This window comes from Choloepus didactylus, chromosome 8, assembly GCF_015220235.1.
Source record: "Choloepus didactylus isolate mChoDid1 chromosome 8, mChoDid1.pri, whole genome shotgun sequence".
In the NCBI taxonomy this organism is placed as follows: Eukaryota; Metazoa; Chordata; class Mammalia; order Pilosa; family Megalonychidae; genus Choloepus; species Choloepus didactylus.
In genome coordinates, this window is record NC_051314.1 from 114,297,122 (window position 1) to 114,320,406 (window position 23,285).

The 23,285-nt window shown below is 35.0% G+C and overlaps 1 protein-coding gene across 1 annotated transcript in view; it reads right to left on the bottom strand.

Annotated features, from left to right (window-relative positions):
• The window catches only part of PIK3C2G (phosphatidylinositol-4-phosphate 3-kinase catalytic subunit type 2 gamma), a 425,918-nt gene that overhangs the window by 26,269 nt on the left and 376,364 nt on the right, over positions 1 to 23,285 (bottom strand). Inside the window, exons 30-31 of the mRNA XM_037846573.1 lie at positions 21,771 to 21,846; positions 10,589 to 10,683 (exon numbers count right to left, since the gene is read on the bottom strand). Coding sequence (XP_037702501.1) covers positions 10,589 to 10,683; positions 21,771 to 21,846 — 171 coding nt within the window. The remainder of the gene's footprint in view (positions 1 to 10,588; positions 10,684 to 21,770; positions 21,847 to 23,285) is intronic.

The following is a 23,285-nucleotide window of genomic DNA, read 5'->3' on the forward strand; positions in this document are numbered from 1 at the left end:
TTTGCCAAGTACTGTGTCTCTTCTGACCTTTTGATTTGGGTGTTTGGGTTTGGGTTCTCCATATCATCTGGTTTTATCATATGCTTTAAGATTTTCTGTTGTTTTTGGCCTTCAGGCATTTTTTTTATTTGATAGGTTTCTTTCTGTATATAATACTGAGATCTAATTTTTCAGATCTACAGCTTGGTGGCATATACTTTCTCTAACTAACCAGCAGATGGCATCTGCAAGTCACCTATTCCCCTCAAGTCAGTCTCCCCAACTTTGTCTTTGTGGTTTGTGGGGATCTGATTCTTGTGGGGTTCAACTGGTGCACTAAGTTTGGGTGTATTGTTGGTGCTGTCTGCCCTGAATGTGGGGAGTGTGTCTGGGTGGTTAGGGAGATAGGGCAGCTTTAATAATCAAACCTCCCAGGTGTTCCCGGAGATTTAAGGCTGTTACAAGGGTCTAAGCCTTCATTTCAGTCTTGCCACAGACTGTCTCTGCCACTGACCCACAAGTCCTTGTTATTGGTGTAGGGTCCCTGGGATTTTGGAGCGGGTCCCCTTCCCAGCTGTGCTCTTCCAGGACTTCTGTTGAGGGAAGGCTGTGCCACGTCACAAGTGTGTGCCAGCCTTCAGGGAAGCCCTGGGCCGCTGGGCCATGCAGGGCTTCTATAAATGTCAGTTAGGTCAAGTTGGCTGACAGTTGTATTAGTTCCCCAGTTGCTAAAATAAATACCATACACTAGATTGGATTAAACTGTGGGAATTTATTGACGCATTATTTTGAGGCTGGGAGAAGTTAAAAACTGAGGCATTCAACTTAGGATTCTTTAACCAAGAAAATATCTAACTGCTGAAAACCAGTTTTTTTTTTTTTTTTTAAGCAGTAGGCCATCTCCAAATGCCAACCTGCAGTTTTCCCACACTGCTGCATGGCCACTGGACTTTACACCAGCTTACTCACTTGTTTCAGAATGCAGACTCCCGGTTTCATCAAATGCAAGGTCCCTGTGGATTTAGCAGAACTTGTCCAGCTGGTGCATCTCTGAAACTAGTGTTCTGGGTCACTTTCTGGCTTTTATCTAGTATTTTTCATGGAGGTGTTTTTTTTGCCCTGTCTCACTTAGCCGCCATCTTGATGCCTCAGTTTTTAACTTCTCCCAGCCTCAAAACAATGCGTCAATAAATTCCCACAGTTTAATTCAATCCAGTGTATGGTATTTGTTTTAGCAACTAGGGAAGTAATACAACTGTCAGCCAACTTGACCTAACTGACATTTATAGAGCGCTCCATCCAACCTCAGCAGAATACGTATTTTTTTCCTATTGTACAGGAACATTTATGGAGAGGTACCATGTTCTGAGCTATAAAATAAGTCTCATACATTAAAAGGAGTCAAATCATGCAAAGTACATTCTCTGGCCACAATGGAATTAAAATAGAAATTAATATCTGGAATATCTCCACATAATCTATGGATCAAAGAAAAAATCTGAAGGGGAATTAGAAGAATTTTAAATGGAATGAAAATGAAAACACAACATATCACAATTTGTGGGATGCAGTTAAGCAGCACTTAAGAGGAAAATTATAATGCTAATTATCTGTATTAGAAAAGATGAAACATCTGAAATCAATGGCCTCAGCTTCTATTTTAAGAAACTAGGAATAGAAGTAATAAACAACCTTTAGCATTTTTTTTTTTTTGTAGGATGGTCTGCTTGCAGCAATTTTGTTTTGCTGTTCTTCATTGGAATGTCTTTATTTTCCTTTATTGCTGAAGGATATTTTCTTGGTTTAAAGAATCCTAAGTTGACAATTATTTTCTTTCAACACTTTGAAGATGATGTTCCATGGCCTTCTACCCTTCACTGTTTCACCACAGTTTCTAGCCTCCATGCTTTCATTGTTCCTCTGTATGTCATGTGTAGACTTTCGCTAGCTATTTCAAGATTTTTTTTTTTTTCATTAGCTCTGGTTTTCAGCAGTTCGATTACAATGTGTAAAGGCATGGTTTTATTTGGGTTTTTCCTTTTTGATTTTCAATGAGTTTCTTGAATCTGTACATTTATGTCTTTCACTAAATTTTGGAAGTTTTTGGTCAGTATATATAGACATATCTTTTCTGCCCCAATCTCTTTCTTCTGCCCTTTTGGGAGTCAAAAAAAAAAAAAAAACCAAACCAAAACAAAACAAAAAACAGATGTTAGGTATTTGGATATTTTGCCATAAATCTCTGAGATTATGTTCATTTTTATTGCAATCTTTTTTCTCTGTGTTCTTTAGATTTGATAATTTCCACTGGTCTATGTTTAAGTTCACTGACTCTTTCCTCTGTCATCTCCATTCTTTTCCATCCAGTGAGTTTTTTTTTTTAATTTTAGATATTTCATTTTTCAGTTCTTAAATTTAATTGGTTCTGTTTAATAGTTTCTATTTTTTTCTGATAATTCCTAACATTTCATTAATATCAAGATGATTTTCCCTTACCTCATGGAAAAGAGTTATAATAGCTGTTTTAATGTTTGTTTGATAGTTCCAAGATCTGGATCTATCTCAGGATTGGCATTTGTTGACTGTATTTTATATATATATATATATATATTTTAATTGAGATTGTTGACATACAACTATCCAAAAATCCAAAGTGTACAATCAATTGCCCATAATACCATCATAGAGCTGTGCATCCATCATCACAATGATTTTTTTTTCAATTTTTAGAACATTTTCATTACTCTAGAAAAGAAATAAAGACAAAAAAAGGAAACTCAGATCCTCCCATACCCCTAACCACCTCCCCTCCTCCATTATTGATTCATAGTTTTGGTATGGTACATTTGTTACTGTTGATGAAAGAATGTTAAAATACTACTAACTGTAGTATATAGTTTGCAATAGGTATATATTTTTTCCTATATGCCTCTCTATTATTAACTTGTAGTTATAGTGTCATACATTTGTTCTAGTTCATGAGAGAGATTGCTAATATTTGTATCGTCAATCACAGACATTGTCCACCATAAGACTCACTGTTTTATACATTCCCATCTTTTAACCTCAAACTTGTCTTCTGGTGACATACGTGACTCTGAGCTTACTCTTTCCACCACCTTCACACACTTTTCAGCACTGTTAGTTATTCTCACAACGTGCTACCATCACCCCTGTCCATTTCCAAACGTTTAATTTCACCCTAGTTGGACATTCTGCTCACAATAAGCAACCGCTGCCCATTTTTTAGCCTCAGTCTATATCCTGATAACTTATATTTCATGTCTGTGAGTTTACATATTATAATTAGTTCATATTGGGGAGACCCTGCAATATTTGCCTTTGTGCGTCTGTCTTATCTCACTCAATATAGTGCCTTCAAGGTTTCTTCATCAACCCCTTTCTTTTAAGATGGTTTTGTTTACACACCATACATTCCGCCCTAAGTAAACAATCATTGTTCCCTGTATAGTCATGTATTTATGTATTCAGCACCATCACCACTATCTATATAAGGACATCTCCATTTCTTCCACAAAGAAGGAGAAGAGTCAAAGAAGGCAGAGAGACAAAAGAAAAAGAAAAGAGAAAGAGAGAGAGAAAAAGCAACAAAAATGACAGCTAGAAAGCAACAAAAGGAAAGATGACATTAACCTAAAGTAGAATAAAGAGTCAGACAACATCACCAATGCCAGGAGTCCCATATCCTTCCCCTATTCCGCTCTCCCCCCCCATTCATTTAGCTTTGGTAAATTGCCTTTGTTATATTGAAGGAAGCATAATACAATGTTTCCATGAATTATAGTCTCTAGTTTGTATTGATTGTATTTTCCCCCCAATCCCACCCTGTTTTTAACATCTTGCAATGTTGACATTCATTTGTTCTACCTCATGTAAAAACATATTTGTACCTTTTATTACAATCGTTGAGCACCCTAGGTTTCCCTGAATTACACAGTCCCAGCCTTTATCCTTTGTCTTTTGTTCTGGTGTCCCGCACGGACCCAACCTTCCTCTTTCAACCACACTCACAGTAATCTTTGTTCAGTGTACTTACATTGCTGTGCTACTATCACCCCAAATTGTGTCTGTCTTGCTCAAAAGTGGCTTAGGAATTATTACACAGAATTATACAGGGCCTCCCTTCTCCGTCTCTCTTCTCTCCAAGATTCCCCCACATTCTCTGGCCAGCAAAGACACCTTTTCTTGGTTCTTTTAATCATAAAGACAGTTTCCTCTGGAATTTTTGCTGTCCAAACTGCCACTACCACCTTGGTTCTCTGTAACTGGGACTCATCCTCAGGGCAAAGTTGCAATGTGCTTGAGAAAAAAACAACAGGAAACTCATTTCCGTACATGTTGTTTCTTCAAGTGTTGCTCCCCTTCCACAATCTGCCTTTTTTGTTTACTTGTCAGATTTTTCATGTACTTGTTTTTCGTACATTTCCATAATTTTAGTTGTAATCAGAAGGAGGGATGGGCTGTAGTGGGCTTATGCCACCATGCTGCAACTGATAGTCCCAAGAGCTATTTTTAATTCTCGGGACATCCATAATATCTTATTACAATCAGCAAGTCAAAGGTTTCACATGGGACCTGATATCTTTCTCTCTTTATCCCTTTCCCTTTAGCTGGACAGTTACTAGCTTTCAGAACATGTGAAAAGTAGAATGTGGCCACCAGACTTGGGTGTATTTCATGGGCACATGGAAAAAGATGAAGCCCAGGTCTCTGTTGGGAAGATGTTTTTAAAGGGCCAGGCATTGATGGGCTTTTCTAGGAAGTGTATGACAGGAACAGGTATAGCCTAAGCATCCATTAGTAGAATAAGAAAACACTAATAATAAAATCTAGACCAAGAAATAATAGCTCTTACAGTTTTGAAGGATTTATACCTCAGCTCCTTCCCAAGTTAGTTGTAGGCCTTGGGCAAAGGTTTAAACTTTCTGAATTTCAGTTTTCTATTTTGTGAAAAGGAGTATACATTTTTCTTAACTTTATTTTGGTGAGCTTTTAATTAGTTAATATACCTAAAAGTGTCTGACAGTTCTTGATACAAACTGTGTAGATGAAATAGTTTTTTGTGATATTCATAGAAAGCAAGTAATTCTAAGGACAACAACCTGGAAAAGTGCAAGTGTCCATAAATCATGTGGAAGTCATACAGCAGAAGGAATAGATGTGCTAGGGGTTTATCTGCTGGGCTATATTGAGTTGAATGGCAGATGATGATTAATTACAGGCAAATCTGTCAGTATGTACACTTAAGAAAATTTCATGGACCATCATGATAGGTAGTCACCAAGCGCAGACTGCCTCTCGGGTAGCATAAATCTCTCCTGAAGGAAAAGAACATAGAGAGTAGGAGAAAGAAGATTCTGGTACTCTGTAGACCAGAGATTGGGTGGGAGGGGCTAAATTTATAGGTATTTGATTGGGGCTTTAACCCACTCATTGCATGAATACCAGCTCTTACATTTTAATATTTGCTGTGAATGAAGAGTATGACATACTGGATAAAAGTCCTTTGAAATCTCTAGAATTTAATCATTTAATCTATTCTGCCACATTGTAAGAAACTGAAAATGTGGGTAGATTCAGTGTCAGAAGAGTCTGGCATCCTTATGGAGTACTTTTAGTGCCTTCTGGAATGCTCATATTCTGGAGCATGAGAGGAAAACAAGTCTAGAAATGACGCAGACTAGGGGAATCCATAAGACCAGGAGAAAATGCATAGAGACATTGCATAAGTCAACAGAAGAGAACATTTCAAAGTGGGCTACACAGGAAAATGCTAGAGAGAGAGAGATTTTTTTTTTTACATATTTCAAAACTAAATGATTTTTGTACATTTCTTTTGTCATATCAGTAAAATAGTATTTAAAAAAATCTTGGCCAAGCTACGAAATAAATGCATTACTTTATTGCTCTCTGCTCACTAGAGTAAAACATATTGTGTTGCTTTGAAAGGGAAAGAATTTTAGCAATTTTGTTTTAGCTTGTGATCTCACAGGAGGGAAGTAATTTTTATAGCAGAGCTTCAAAGATTTAATATAAGATAAACAATTCTTTTCATCAAACTTAATATTAAATAGAACTGTAGGCATAATAATTCATTTTAATAGTAAAATAAAATCAATCAAAACTTCTTCAGTCTGATTACTTTGGCATGTGGAAATACGAAAGCCTCAAAAAATAAATAACAATTAGTCAAAACTTGAAATAGGCAAAGAAAATATGTTGGGGATTTATAGACAGACTTTTCTGCCATTTATGTTATAATATTATCACTGTCTTCAGATAAGCAGAAAAAATAAAATAGTCATTTCAAAGAAACTAAGAAAAATACAAGGCATGAGAACTCCGTTGTGATGATTTTTGGAAAGTGAGAAAATCCTAGTTTTAGCCGATCATTTAACAAAGAATTTATAGAGCACCTACTGTGTACTTGGCACTGTTCTGGTCCTAGGGGTTAAAGCAATGATCCAGGGCAATGGAGAAAAGAAAGTAGAAAAGGAAGATTAGAAGTGGCAGCAAAAGGGGTGAGGTTGCAGTTTACATGTCAGAGTTATAGGGCTTCACTGAAAAGGTGACAGTAAAACTAGTCATTTAGAACATGTAGATTGAGGTATGGAAAATATTGGGCCATGAGCCTGGGGAAACACATTCTGGATAAACTAAGCAGCAGGTACAAATGTCCTGGTGCAGAAACATGCCTGCCATATTTAAGGAACCGCAAGGAAGTCAGAGGCTGGGATGGAGTGTTTGAGGGGGTCAGCAGTAGGAGATGAGGTTGGAGAGGTGAAGGGGGCTGGATTACTAGGACCTAATAGGTCATTAATGGGTACTCTGCTTTTCATTCTAAGTAAGATGAGACTCCTACCCCAGTGGAATATGAAGAGATGAATGACAGGATCTTTTATTCTCAAAGGAACACGCTGGCTGCTGGGATAGTAAGAGATTATAGTGAAGCAAGGGCACAAGCACAGAAACCTGTTAAGAGACTACAGCAGTAGTTCAGGTGAGAAATGATGGTAGCCCGAACCAATGGTGGCAGCGGTGGAGGTGGGGAAAAGTAGTGGGATTCTGCATTTATTTTGAAAGCAGAACTACAGAATTTGTTGATAAATTGGATGTAGTTTATGTGAGAAAGAAGAAAGACAAAATGACTCTAAGGATTTTAACCTGAACAACTAGAAGAATGAAGGTGCTATTTACTGGGATGAGAAAGACTGCAAAAGAACCAGATTTGGATTGAGATAGATTGTGGGAAGATGGCAGAGTAGGGACCCAGGGCTCAGTCCTTCCACCAGAACAACTACTGAACGGGCAGGAACTGTCCAAAACAACTATTTTTAAACTCTGGAGGCCAGAAGAACACTGTACAGCTTCCAGGGAAGAGCAAGAGGAAGATGCTGATAAATTACAGTAAAGAACAGTAAATCGCCCTCTCGGTGTGGTAGCTACCGTCACCCATCTCCTACTCTCACGGCAGGTTGCCACGGTGTCCAGCCCCTGGCTACCAGCCAGTGATAGAAGGGACAAAAAAATCCTCTTCCCCAAGACCTGAGGTGAGCATGGCCAATCACGGATCACAGCTGTAAAAAGGAATGAAGTTTTGATACATGCAACAACATGGATGAACCTTAAAGACATCATGTTGAGTGAAATAAACCAGACACAAAAGGGCAAATATTGTATGCTCTCACTAGGTTGAAATAATCAGAATAAGCAAACTCATAGAGTCAGAATTCTAGAATATAGGTTATCAGGGGATGGGGTAGGAGTAGGGAAGGGGAAGTTAAGGCTTAAGTTCAAGGTTTCGATTTGGAATGATGAAATGTTTTGGTAAGGGATGATAGTGACAGTAGCACAACATGTGAATGTAATTAACAGCACTAAAATACTTACCTGAATGAGATTAAAAGGGAAATGTTAGATTGTATATATGGTAACATTTAAAAAAAAAAAAAATCCATGGCACTACAGTACACAAACAGTGAACCCTAAATTAAAACATGGGCTATAGTTAATAATACAATTATAAAAATTGTAAAATTAAAAAAAAAAGATTTGGGGGAGGTTTAGTTATCATATTTTGATTTGGGGAATATTAATTTTATCATGCCTATTAGATTTCTACTAGAATTTGTGGAGTAATCAGGCTTGTATACAATTCTGGATTTGGGGGGAGAGTTCCAGGATGTGGTTATAAATATGGAAGAGAGAAACATGAAAAGAGGCAGGATGAGATCCCTAAGGAAATGAGTGGAGATCAAAAAGAGAAGAGGTCCTAGGACTGAATTTCAGGGCATGCTAATGTTAAGAGGTTAGGGAGTAGAGGGGAACTGAGAAGTCAGACTTCAAGTAATACTTCATGATTAATAACTTTCTTTCTGAGGCCATTGGCATTGTATTGGCTCCAGTGAAGGTAAGAGGTTTTTTTTTCTTTTTTACCTTTTTGGAGAATTAACATGGTTATCTGCTATTTACCCACAATCAGATCTAAATCTTAAATTCTTATTCTTGCTCACTCAACTCTCCCTTCCCCTTGATGCCTGCATCCCATTTTTTTTTTTTTTTTTAGTATTCTTATTTGTGGTGAAACTTTATCTGAGTATAAAATGTGTTTTTGAAAGCTGTCAAAAGTGATTTGGACATTCATCTGGTGAAGAGAACGGGTGACCAGGTTGGTTAATATTGCTTTTGATCAAAAATTAGACATGACGATTAAATAAATTCACCCAGTTCACACTGTGGTTTATATGCTGGATTTAAAGGCAGTTTCAACAGATGTGTTCTAAAATGTTTTGAACACTGACAATATTACCAGAATAAATGTCTAATTTTCAAGAGGACTATTTCCAAGTCTGATACATCATATACATATGTAAGTTCTGCTAAAATGATTAACAATATTTTAAATATTTTATTGTTTTACCATATGTATATATGTAGATGCTTAAATTCCATGAACATACATAAAGCCATAAATAATAACTAATTGAATATTCAGTTCCCCAAATAAGAGTCTCTTAAACAACTGCTGATCTCATTTAAACTAATTATCTTATAAAAGCAAATGAAAATGATTGTTTTCAGGAATAAAAGTGTCTATAAAAGCATATTTTAAAATGTTTACCCAGTTATTAGAAAAATTCCTGATTGAGAAGAACACAGACTTACAAACAAACATTCTTGGATGCCTGCCTAACACTAAGTTTGTAATTATTTTGTCCCTGGCAAATATACCAACTATTTGTTCACTGAACAAGTATTTACTGATTTGTAGTATGTTCCAGATGCATGTCATGTTGAGAAAAGTTTGCCCTTTCAGATCCTTCCAAGTATATCCTGAGTGATTTATATGCACACAGGAGAGAGCCAGGATAGTGTTACTTATTCTCTCCAAATCCAATGTAGTCTCCGGGGGGTTTACACCATATGGAGTACCAATTTTGAGCAGACTAGTGGAAGATCTGAGTAGCTGGCAAGGTTCAACATTGGGCAGGAAGCCTATTTTACCCTTTTCTGCTTTCCAGGCCTGGGTGTATCATTCATCACTCATCCTCTGCCACAGAAAGTTCCTGCTCTTTCTTAATAATGTCGTACAATTAGCATCCTTCCCTCAGATCTGATTCATCCTTGGAGAGAAATGTGGTGTACTCAGAGAGAAATAGTAAAAAAAAATATAGGTGAGCAATTACATCTGAATATGAAAGCCATTATGGTGGTGTAAACTCAAGGTACACTGGGAATCTGGGGGGCAACTCAAGAGTTCTTGGCTTCACAGAGGAAGGTGGTGGCATGGCCCAAGGAGGTAAGAGTCAATTATCCTTCAAGCTCAGCAGGATGAGATATGTGTAAATTCTTCAGACCCAGCCTTACTTCTTTTAGTGCTTAATCTTCTAGCCATTCTTGCTTTCTCAGAGCTTTTTCACAGTTTTCCCTGACACTTTATTTTGCAAAAGTCTAATTTTCATTCTGGGCCTTTCCCTGTGAAATATTTCATCACCTTTACCTCAAGGATCACAATCATCCTGGAGAAAAACATTGTAATTGGCTGTTTGTCACTTAAACTTGGTTGCCATCCTGATTCCTCTCACTGATGTTGCCATTAATTGCTTTAAGTAGGCAAATGATTTCTAAATGCAGGTTTCCATGTTTCTTATTAGATAAAATGTGTGGAGACACGGAAGGTTCCCTGGCTCGATAGATTATACACAGGGCCCATTTCCCAAAATCTGGAAGCCTGAAGGTGGGCTCCAGAATGGGAAAAGGCCAAAAGCCTTGCATGTCTGAAAGCGGACTGCAATTTAGGTAGGGGAATAGTCTCTGAGCTCTTGCTGGGCTCCTTCTGTGCTCCTGTCTCCTGCCTCCTGCCTCCTGCCCCTGCTGTTTCCTGTCTAGCCCCAAAGAAATTGTCTCTTAAGACTAAAGATATGTAAATACACCTCATAGCTTTAGAAAAAATGTACCTGAGAACAGTCACGTAGGAGACTACCTTGTATGCTATAAAGACCTGTAGAAAAGAGTAGAATAAAACTTTCTTTTGCATGGACACCGAAGACGGAGTTGTGCTCCCCTTCTTTCACAAAAATGAACTTACAATGTTTTTCATGTGTTTCACTAGTATTGTCAGCTTCACATCTTCATATGATATGACTAACTGTACCTTCGGCTTCTTGTCAGGAAATGTCTCACCTGATAAAACAACAGAATTTCTGTAAGTTAAATTGGAAGATGCTCATCACAGGATAAATCAAACATCTAAAGTCTAAAACAGGATCAATGAATAAGACACAAAAGAAACATTCTTCAGATAATGCTGAAATCATAATACCTTTCAGGAGGCTGGGTTGGCTAGATCAAGGTGGCATTTGACTCCAATCTTCTTGAACTCTTCTTCCTAACTCTTCCTCCTAACGTCCCCTGTTTTGTTTTTGAATGATACTTATTTTCCCAATTGCTTAAATATGAAACCTCAGTGTCATTTTTCACTCTGTTTTTCTCCTTAACATTCACTATAATGAACTTAATGTGTTAGAAAGTATAGGATTAACAGTGTGGGGTTTAGCACGTCATCATGAATAAGTTAATAAGCATTCTCTGAAATGGAGATAATAGTTATCTACTTTGGAATATTGAGATGATTAAATGATCAAGTCCACAAGCTTCCAATTAAGCTTTCAATGAATGTTTGTGATTAAAATTCATTCTCCATACACTTTGTTCTCATCTCTTCTTTTCTAGTCCCACAGCACCTAATTCAAACATATAAACCTTTTGCCTGAATTACTGGAACATTATAACCCTCCCCCATGACCCAAATCTATTTGTATACAATTAATAGTATAACCTTCCTTAAGCAACTTTTATAAAATTACTCTTTTGATCAAAGTACCTTTCACAGCTTTCCATTGTTTATGAAAAAACGTCTACATTTTTCAGCCTTGTGTTGTTGCTTATTAATCTGTTTTATTCCCTACTAATTTCTAGGTTGTCCATGTGCCCAGTTTCACACACACACTCTTAATATTTATTTCCATGCATTGCTCATATCATTCCTTTTGTTTGAAATTATCTCTTCCACCATTTTTGGTTACTGAACGTTTAGCTTTCTTCATGTCCCAATTAAAATGCAAACTAGTTTCTCTGTTACCTTCCTCTGAACTTCCATAGCATTTTTATCACTCAATATTTATATGGTAATTATTATCTTACATGTCTCATTTGCCTACTAGATTAAAATCTCCATTAGGGTTTACTTTTTGTCCATATCCTCACAGGACATAGTCCACAGTCCACGGTTGCTCCATAAAGTTGAACATTTATTTAATAATAAAAGTAACTTTTGAACTATATGTATTAAAATGTATGCATATTAAAATGAAGAGTTTAACTTTTCAATAAATATCTCTGGTTTAGACCTTAAGAGTTAAGCATAATTTACATTTTGTCTAATATTTCCCTTTATAATTCCCGGTTGTATACTTTCTGGGGGAATTTAGAGAGAGGAAATTTATTAATAACAAGGAATCTGGTAATGTTCTATATTTTCTGTAGTCTATATTGTGTTCATTGTGGTTCATATCCCTTTAATCCTCTTTAATCTTATCCCTTTAATCTTCTCTAACATTTGAAAATTAAACCTGTGTGGTATGATTCCTCCCCCAAAGTATTTTGAAAGTTTATTGGAGTAATTTACACATTGCAAGTAGATAACATTAATTAACTTTATTGTTAATAATGTGGATTATTGACATTGGAAACAATGTTTCTTACAACTGAAATGGTAATTATATAAATATAATACAAAACATTCTGAATTGAAATATCTCAATTACAATGACAGAGAGACATTATGAGTTGAGTCACTATGAGGTAATTCTGTGTCTGATTCTGAGATAAATTGCTTTTCATAATTTAAGAAATGTAGTTGAAATTTTGCTGTGAGCATGATAAACTGCTGATGACTTTGTGATGCACAACGAATATCATTTTTGAATTAAAGAGTGAAAGGATCATTAAATAGAAACTCTGTGTTTAATCAGAAGAGTTTTAATCCACAGGTAGGACATTAGCATAAATTTATGATTGAATGCCTAAATAGTAATGACACATTCAAAGGAAATTATTTGGACTGACTGAAGATTATATTCCATCCTAGACCTGATGTGCAAGATTAGTAACCAGAGTCTTCATTAAAACATGTCAGATTTCAGAACTTACAAAAAACCAGCATACTTGGAAATTTTAGTAGTCAATGTACTAGTAGTAGAGGTAGGTAATATTGGTAGAACACCTACTGGGTGCTAAATGTTGGACTAAAAGCTTTACGAACAGTAATTCACTAGATCTTCAAAGCAAATCTATAAAGTTTCACACCTGAGGAAAGTGAGGATTAGAGAAGCCAAATAATTTGGTCCAAGGTCATGTGGCCAGTTAAACAGTACAGGATTAAATGATCTCCAAAGTCTATGCTCTTAAATACCACGTTAAAAAGCTCAAAAAAGGTGGGAACTGGGGAGGGCAGAAGGGGATCATGAACAAGGGAAACATTTTAAATGAACCCAGAGTGACTACTTTGAGAATAGCTTCATATGGACAAGGAGGTGATAGAACATTTTGATCTGCTTCAAGTTATTCTGGAGAATTTAATCATGCTTAACTTATATCATTTATAATAACTCCAGGAACTGTTAAAATATTATTAGGTGATTGCATTGAGATGCTTGTATGTATGGTATCATCACAGCTACAACATTGTTTATTATTGATAATGTGTCCATTGGCATTCAAAAAACAGCATTTCCAAAATCTGACTTTTCTCAGTTGATAATGTATTTACATGATTGAAGTGAAAAAGTACTTTTAAAGTACACAGTAAAAAGTTTTCCTCCTTTACTAATATCTATCCACCCAGTTTTTCCATCATTATTTTATTAGTTTCCTACATAACCCAATCCCCCCAGATTTCCTTCTATATACTTCCAGAGTTTCTCCAAGTGTGTGAACATGAATAAGTATTCTTATTTTCCCCTTTTGCAAAAAAGGCATAGTATATTTATTCTGCACAAAGGTCTTGGAGATATTTCCATTTCAATAAATACAGAGGTTTTTTTTGAAAAATATAGTTTCACAATTTTCCTTTAGGTGCAAGTACCATAATTTATCAGTTTCCTATTGATGGGTAGCTGGGTTGTAACCAATCTTTAACAGCTATTACAAACCATGTTGCAACAAATAGCCTGTACATGCATTGTTTTGTACCTGTGCACAAGTATCATATGATAAATTTCTGACAGCAGAATTTCTGGTCACAGGGTATTATTATTTGTAATTTTGATAAATGTTGCCAAATTGCCTTCCAGAGAGGTTGAATCAATTTGAATTACCACTAGTAGTGCATGAAAGTGCCTGCTGTTTCATAACCAAGACTGTTTATTAAATTTTTGGATTTTTGAAAATTTGATATGTAAAAAAATGTTGTCAGTGTGATTTTAATTTACATTTCTCTTATGAGTCAGGCTGAACATCTTTTCATTTGTTTAAGAGAAACTAGTATTTTTCGTGGATTATTTTTTGATATGGTTTATATTCTATTGGGTTGTTAGTCTTTTTCTTACCAATTTCTAGGAGATGGTTATGTATTATGCAACCAACCTTCTGTCTGTGATAAGTTGCAAATATTTCATTCATTTTGTTATTTATCTCTGCCTTTTCTTGGCTTTGCTATAGTGTTTTATGCTATGCATAATTTTATGGCTTCTGGATTTAGAGTCATAGCTAGAACAACTCATTCCAACATAATAAAGGATTTTTCCATGTTTTCTTTGTCACATTTGTTATTTCATTTCTTTATAATTTATTATTTACATTTAATAATCTTTAATCCATTTGGAATTTATCCTAGCATATGGTGTGAAGTATGTTGCTCCAACCTCATTTATTGAATTTTCCTCCACTGGTATGGTCACATACTAAATACCTGAACATAAATGGCTCTATTTATGGACATTCTATTCCTGTTCCATGCATTCATCAATTCATGCAACCAGCGTCACACAGTTTTAATTATTGAGGTTTTGTAATGTATTTTTATGATTGGTATATATACCCTAGTCTCTCATTTATCCACTTTTACTAAATTTTCCTGGACTTTCTTTTTTTCTTTATTTTCCCATATGAATTTCAGAAATAGCTTATCTTGTTAAAAGTAAATGTTTATTTTACTGATTAAAAAATCTTTTAAAATATAAAAATGTAAACATTATTGTTTTTTAAATTATAGTAAAAAATAGAAATGTCTGACATCTTTATAATGGTGAACCTTCTCCTCTAAGAACAGGATTTGTGTTTTCATTTGTTCAATAGTTCAAATTCCTCCATAGTGTCTTAAAGTTTTCTTCATTTTGTCTTGTACATTTGTTGTTAAATTTATTCCTGGAAATCTTTTTTGTCACTATTGTAAATGGGAGCTTCTGTTAAATTTTTACTTAGTTGCTATTTGTAAATATAAAAGCAATAGATATCTATATATCAATTTTGAACCTGATACTTCACTGAAGTCTATTATCATTTGTGACGGATTTTTAGCTGATTTTTTTCTAGGTACACGACCATAATATTTGCAAAGACTGTTAGTTTTTTCTTTTCCTTGACAAGTTCTATGCTTCTAATTTCCTTTTCTACTTCATTTAGTCAAGTGCTATTGAGCACCTCTATGGACAAGGCACTATTCCAGGCCCTTGGAACAGATTAGACAGAATCCTCTGATGGCACTTATGTAGTAGCAGGGGAGATATATAAAAGCATTAAGCATAATACATATGTAAAAATTACAATACAGTAAATATGATAAAAGATACAGTAAAAAGAACAGGATAAAGGCATTGGGGTTACCAGGATAAAGGGCAGATTGCCATTTCAAATGGATGATTGGGGTAGTTCTTACTGAGAAAGTGAATTCTGAGCAAAGACCTGAAGGAGGTGAGGGAGTGAGCCATAAGTTGTCTAATGCTTTCAGCACAATGTAAAGTAATCGTGATGATCATGGGCATCATGCCTTATTTTATTCTTTGGTAGTTTAGTGGGAATGCTCTTCCAGTGTGTCCCTTTCATGCTTGATGCTGGCTTTGGACCCAAGGTAGATATATTTTCTCAAATTAAGGCATTATTCATTTATTTTTATATTATTGTTTTATCAGGAAAGTATGTTGATTTTATTCAAATATCTTTCAGGGTCTATAGAGATAACTATGTGAGCTTTTCCCCGAAGTCTATCAGAATGATAATATGTATTACATATTATATATGTTCTACTAATTGGAATTATTCTTTCATTTCTGATCATGGTAAATTATAGTCCTTTGATGTGTTGCTGGATTATTTTGGCTAATATTTAATTTAGAATTTTCCATTGATATTCATAAGTGAGATTGGTGTCTGGATTCTTTTTGCAATCTTTTGTAATCTTTGAAGCTACTGGTATCAATATTTTATATGCTTAATAAAAATAATATGGAAAACTTCCCTTATTTTTCTCTGCTTTGAAATTGCTTAAGTAACAGGGGAATGATACACTTTTTAAAGGTTTGATAGAATTCCTCTGGAAATCATCTGAACTTGCTTTACCTTTGAAGGTGCTTTTTGAAGCTTTTTCTATTTCTTCTATGAAACTTGATCTCTTTGGAACCATCATTTCTGGGTGAACAATTTGTATTTTGTATGAAACTATCAATTTCAGACAGATTTACAAATTTATTTTCATAGAGTAGTATAAAGTAGTCTCATTATTATTTATTTTCATCTTTCTATGGTTGCTTCTCATGTCTCCTTTTGTATTTTGTGTGTTTGCACTTCCCCCCACCCCCCACCCCTGATTAGCTGTGGTTTATTTGTTTGTTCGTTTCTTAAAGAAATATATCTGGCTTCTAAAGTCATAATTCTAGACTTTTAAACTTAATCATTCTTTTCTATCTGTTTTCTTTTGGTTTGTTTTGTGGTTCTTACTCCAATGACAATATTTCAATTTTTCTTTGAGCATTCCTTTTTCTTTCTTCCATATTTTCTGATATATAGCATTTAATTACTGCTGTTCTTTAGAAACTTTGCAATTTTGGTTTGTAATTCCTTTTGACCCAAGAATTTTTTAAGAGAGATTTTTAGTTTTAAATTTCCAAGCTTTAGGGTCTCTAGTTTTCTGAATTTTTAATTAATTTCTCATTTTATTGCATTGTGATCAGAAAATATTGTCTACACTATTTTCACTTTTTAGAATTTATTGAAGTTTTCTTTGTGGCCTACTATCTAATCTATTTTTATGAATGCAAAACAGGCACTTGAATAGAAAGTATACTTTTTTTTTCAGTATAAAAAGTTTGATGTAAGTTAATCAACTTTGCCTTATTACTTTTGCTATTTAGTTTTTCTATGATCCTACATATTTTTCCCCACTTGATCTGTCATAGTTTGAGAGAGGGGAATCTGAACATTCCACTACTAGTGCTTTTGTAGATTCCTCCTTGTATGTTCTATAATTTCTGCTTTATATATGATGCTATCATGTAATGTGGTATGAGTCATAACTGGTCAGATCTTTACTGAAAATTGTACTCATTATCATTGAAGGTTCTATTCCTTCTTTAACTCAATGCTCTTTGGTCTAAATTATACCTCTTCTTTATTAAGATTGTGACTGTGTCTGTTTGGATATATTATGTCCCCCTGAAAAGCCAAGTTCTTTAATGCAATCTTGTGGGGGCAGACTGATTAGTCTGTTGATTAGGGTGGAACCTGTGATTGAATTATTTCCATGGAGGTGTGGACCCTGCCCATTCAGAGTGGGTCTTGATTAATTCACTAGACTACTTAAGGGAACACAAGAGCTGACCCAGATGCTTGCTGACACTTGGAGATGCTTGGAGATGCACAAAGAACGACGTTTGGAGATAATAAGAGATGAAGCCCAGAGTTTGCCCTGTAGAAGTTAAGGGAGGACTCCCAAATGCTTAGAGAGAAAACCACTGGAATCAGGAGCTGCAAGCAATGCAACCCGGGAGCAAAGGACCAGCAGATGCCAGCCACGTGCCTTCTCAGCTAACAGAGGTGTTCTGGATGCCACTGGCCATGCTTCAGTGAAGGTATCCTCTTGTTGATGCCTTAGTTTGGACACTTTATGGCCTTAAGAGTCTAAATTTGTAACCCAATAACCCCCCTTTTTAAAAGTCAATCCATTTCTGGTATTTTCCATAATGACAGCATTAGCAAACCAGAACAGTAACCTCTAATTTCTTTTTCATTGCATTTGCCTAATATGCCTATGTCTATCCTTTACTTTTCAACCTTTCTAAATCACATTATTTTAGGTGTGTATCACATATAGTATAGAGTTATGATTTGCTTTTATATTCTAATTGAAAAAAATTTAATAGGTAAGTTAAGACCATTTACATTTATTGATATAATGGACAATTTTTTGCTGATTTTTTTTATGTTATTTTTTGTTATTTTTTGTTTTCATGGTTATTGAAGAAAGTTTTTCACTAAGTGATTTATTTTAATTTAATGTACTTATGAAATTAAGAAAGTTATTCTTTTTGTTCTAGTGGTTACTTTTAATCTGTATCCTTAGACTTTATTTTAGTAATGATTGTTTCCTAATAGAAGTAAAGATAAAATTGTCTATCACCTTTCTTACTCTATTTTCATCTATGACATGATTATATTTAATGTTGTGCTCTTTTTTAGTATTTTACTAACATTAAAATTAAATATGTTCAGACTTTATTACTTGATTTGTTCAATTTCAGTGATATCCTTAAATATCCATCTATTCCAGATCAGGTAATCGGAAAAAATCCTTCTACCCTCATCTTCTTTCCATCTTTTCCTTTCCAGCTCAGCCACAAATAAAAATCTAAATTAATATCCTAATTAAAAACATGATATTTCCCACTATTATACAACAAAATGCATAATTTTTTAAAGCTTTCAAATGAAACTTTTTTTAAAAACAGTTTTATTCACACACCACACAATCCATCCTAAGTGTACAATTAATGGCTCCTGGAATAATCACCTAGTTATGCATTCACCATCACAATCTATATCAGAATCTTCCCATTTCTTCTGAAAAGAAAGAAAAAAATCCCATATCCCTCCCTTAATATCCCTCCATTTTTGACATTTAGCTTTTGTATAGTGCCTCTGTTACAATTAATGAAAGAATGTTACGATGTTATCCAGAGTTTCACATCACTATTAATATGATCTTTGTAAGTTATGTGCTAAATACATAGGTATCCACCTTCTTAATTTATTAGTAGAAGGTAGTAAAATGGTAAAATCTTAGATTTTTTGCTTAGGATAGTCCTACGTAAAGCAATATTTTAATAAACTCTTGAATAATTTTATCCTCTAATCATTTAACAGATAAGCTCAATTTTCAACTAACAAGAATAGAGCTTACAATAAATATTACAATAAATATTATTGTGCTTTTTTTCTCAGAATCAATCAATATTCTGTGACAAAAGTATTAAAAATTCAGAAGTATGAAAGAGAAAATAATTTAAAGGACACAGGAAGGACCAAATTTCTACTAATCCTTGTTTGTTGTAATGATTTTCATATTTTGCTTGGAAAAATGTGTTCTGTTGTTTTAAGCTAATAGACTATTTTTTGTATGCAGCCTATAACGTCCCTCAAGATTGCTGATATAAATGTAGTATTGTATGATGTGGTAAGACACAAACAAAGCATAAAAAAGTATCAAACAACCAATTTAGTTTTTGCAATAATTATCTTAATTTTGTGGGGTACATGTATGTATTTTTAAACACCTTACAAAGAAATATCAGAAAAATTTAAAATTTGATGGTGATCCACAGTTTAATTTTTTTAATACAGAGGAAAATTTTCTGGAGGGATTTTAACAAAAGAATAGAAGTCAACCTAGTACCTTATTTTAAAAATCTGACATCTCTAGGATTCTGTTAATTATCAACCTCATATTCTATTTTTTTGAAATATGATTTATTCAAGTTTATAAATACTGATTGGAAAAAAATCTCCCCAGCTTTTTATTATTGTCATAATTGGAATTTTGACAACAAAAATATTTTACATTATGGACATCATTCTTCTTTAGCTAAATACTATAAGATGTAAAAAAGAAATATCTTAGTTATCTAATATTGCTTATGGTTTGACTCTATAAATAAAGCATCAAAGAAAGGACTGTCACACAATGAGTAAAATGTTGGGGAATGAATGATATAGAATCTTCATACATTAATTTAGCATTTGTAAATACAGAGCAATGCATAGTGGGAGGTTCTTGATTTAAAGTTACTTTCAGTCTAAAGGCAGGCACAAACATAAATATACTACTTAAAAGCTATATAACCTGATCTTCCTGTACAGAGCTGTACATACCTAAGGGGTAGGTATCTAGGATGCCAGATATAAGCAGGTATGATAGGCACATGAGCCTAATCTTTACAGGCAGAGGTTCAAGAGGTGGTTGTTGTGAGCCTCCCCCTCCCCAGCCTGAGGATCCAGGAGAAGGTGCGGATGTGTTGGACATCCTCACCTGGACTGGTGTTGATGTTGTCACAAACATTGGGACTGGTGGTTTGATGTGCTGAGCCCTCGATCATGGGACTTGCCCTTATGAAGCTCGTTACCGCAAAGGAGAGTCTAAACTTCCATGTAATTGTGCCTAAGAGTCTCCCCCTGAGTACCTCTTTGTTGCTCAGATGTGGCCCTCTCTCTCTCTAACAGCCATCTCGACAGGTGAACTCGCTGCCCTCCCCGCTACGTGGGACCCAACTCCCAGGGTTGTAAATCTCCCTGGCAATGCAGAATATGACTCCCGGGGATGAATGTGGACCTGGCATCGTGGGACTGAGAGTATCTTCTTGACCAAAAGGGGGATGCAAAATGAGACAAAATAGTTTCAGTGGCTGAGAGATTTCAAATGGAGTCGAGAGGTCACTCTGGTGGACATTCTTATGCACTATATAGATAACACCTCTTAGGTTTTAATGTATTGGAATAGCTAGAAGTAAATACCTGAAACTACCAAACTCCAACCCAGCAGTCTGGACTCCTGAAGACAATTATATAATAATGTAGATTACAAGGGGTGACAGTGTGATTGTGAAGACCTTGTGGATCACATCCCCTTTATCTAGTGTATGGATGAGTAGAAAAATGGGGATAAAAACTAAAGGACAAATGGGGTGGGATGGGGGGATGATTTGGGTGTTCTTTTTTCACTTTTATTTTTTATTCTTGTTCTGGTTCTTTCTGATGTAAGGAAAATGTTCATAGATAGATTGTGGTGATGAATGCATAACTATGTTATCATACTGTTGACAGTGGAGTGTATACCATGGATGATTGTATGGTGTGTGAATGTATTTCAATAAAACTGAATTTAATTTTAAAAAAAAAAATGGACCTTGAAAGGAAAAATAAAGTGGTGCTCAGAAAAAAAAAAAAAAAAGAGGTGGTTGTTGTGGATAAAAATGAAGACTGGGAGAGGAAAAACAAAAGTGTGGGGGTGGGGGGTGGGGGGTGAGATCTGGCCTTATGGGTTTGCAAATCTTAGGTGAGATAAACACCAGTATCAGTTATTGGATGACCATTGCTTGTAATGGACTTCTATTATGAATGATTAAAATTAATCAGACATTCAAAAAGAGTCTCTGCTAATCTAGGAGAGTTGTTAGAGAAGTTAATTAGAATTAAAACACATTTGGCTAAATATAGGGGGAATAATTATGCTAGACTAGTTTTGGATCCTGGTAGTAAAAGAATTTTGTGAGGGAAGTGGAGTAATTATTGAGCATTAAAAGGTACGAGTGAAACTGCTGGATAATTCATGGTCATTGTAGGTGTCTAAATAATTCATGATCATTGGATATGTCTAATATTTATTTTGTTGCTTCCTAAGATGTGGAGTAAACAGCAAGAGTTACCCATAGGGGATAACAGGAACTCTCTCTTTGACATGCAATTCCATTTCAATGCACAATTAATTAAAATGGGTTAATAGGGTGTCATCATGTAGTTATAGTTGGACAAATAGATCTGGGTTTAATTTAACTTGAAGAACATAGTTTAAGGAGGTAAAAAGCTTTGGAACTGGTTACAAATACTACTAAAGCTTTATTCTTAAGAGATTTTAATTTGAAAATTGAAAAAATTATGGTTGAAATATTTTTACACTATTATATTGAAACTCAATAATTGCAAATAATAATGGACAAGTTACTTACCTAGGTTCACAAGTGATGATTCTTCAATTATTTGTTGCACAGGCTCAGCAAGGAAAAATTTAAGTACACAATCACTCTGAAAAACAAGACAAAATGTATTTCTTAATAACTTTATTTATCACTCTTATTCACTATTATATGAAAACATTGTTCACATAAAAAGATTACTATTTATTTATACATACCTGTTATGGACTCCATAAATAGAGAAAAAATACTAAATTTATTGTCACTGTTATGATTTTATCCCAAATAGAATCATATTTTATGAAAACAGACATCTGATTACTTTACATTTCTTCAAGAGACTGAGAGATGCCTGCTCTCAGGCCTCACCATAGGTGTTTCCATTCTAGAATTTTACAAGTATGTATGACTCTCATATTTCTCTTTTCTAGAAGACACTTTATAAGAAAAATTGCTTTCCATGAAAAAAACTGAAGAGCAACCATTACTCCTTAAGGTTCAGTTCTACAAATGCTCACTGAATACTGAGTTCGCCCAGGGCACTGAGGAATGTTAGGGGATAATTAAAGGCAGAAAGATGCATAGGTGCTTCCTCTCTTTAGACAGAATCTAGTGAAGGAAACAGGTTATATTAAGTGCTGTAATAGAAGTTCTAGTTATGTATAATTTTAGTATCTAGAAGTAAGAATGCTGCTCTTTCATATTGGAATGATCTGATCCCAGACAACTGGACATTTAACCTGGGATCCAAATGAATGGGCTTACTGGTGAATCTCAGAATAGCTTTTCCTTAGTGATGTTGTCACACATTTGTTTTAAGTCTTTACATAACCCAAAGCAGCCCTTCCCATGAGACCCTATGTTATTATCTGAATACTTGATTATTTCCTCTATCATAGGCTGATGCCCTCATAGCTGTCAATGCTACCCAACAGTTTCCCCAGTCAGTTTCTCTCATTCTGTGCAATTTTTCTTACAAATCTTCCCCAGGAACCTAAACTTCCAACTTTGACTCCCTCACGGTGATTCTGCTTCCTATTTCAGAGAAAAGAAAAGGCAGATGGAAACTCCTAAACTTTCTGCCACAAAATCAACAAGACTCACGCAGCCATCTTTTCTCTCTTCCTCCTGTTACCATGGAAAGAATGTCTCTCTTCCCACCCAATACTGATCCCTTCATCTGTGCTGGATTCTATTCCTTCCTTCTCTCCCTTTGCAAGTCTCTTTCTCACTCATCAGCATAAAATATGGTCAAGCGTCATCATTTTAAAAACCAACACTCAATTGCCCTGAAGACACATCTAATGGAGAGAATGTACCACTAAATGGATTTTTTTCCTTTCAGTTTGCTGCTTCTCCTGTGGTAAGTTTGAAATTTAGTGGGACTCTATGTTCTCCTTTACCCCACACATAAAATTGTTTCGTCCAATAAATCACATCTCCTAAATGTCTCACCTTTCCATTTCTTCCTTTCATATATACTGCCACCTTTCTATTTCTAATACCATTGTTTCTGAACTGGGTTACAGCAGGGGTTCCTGACTCTAG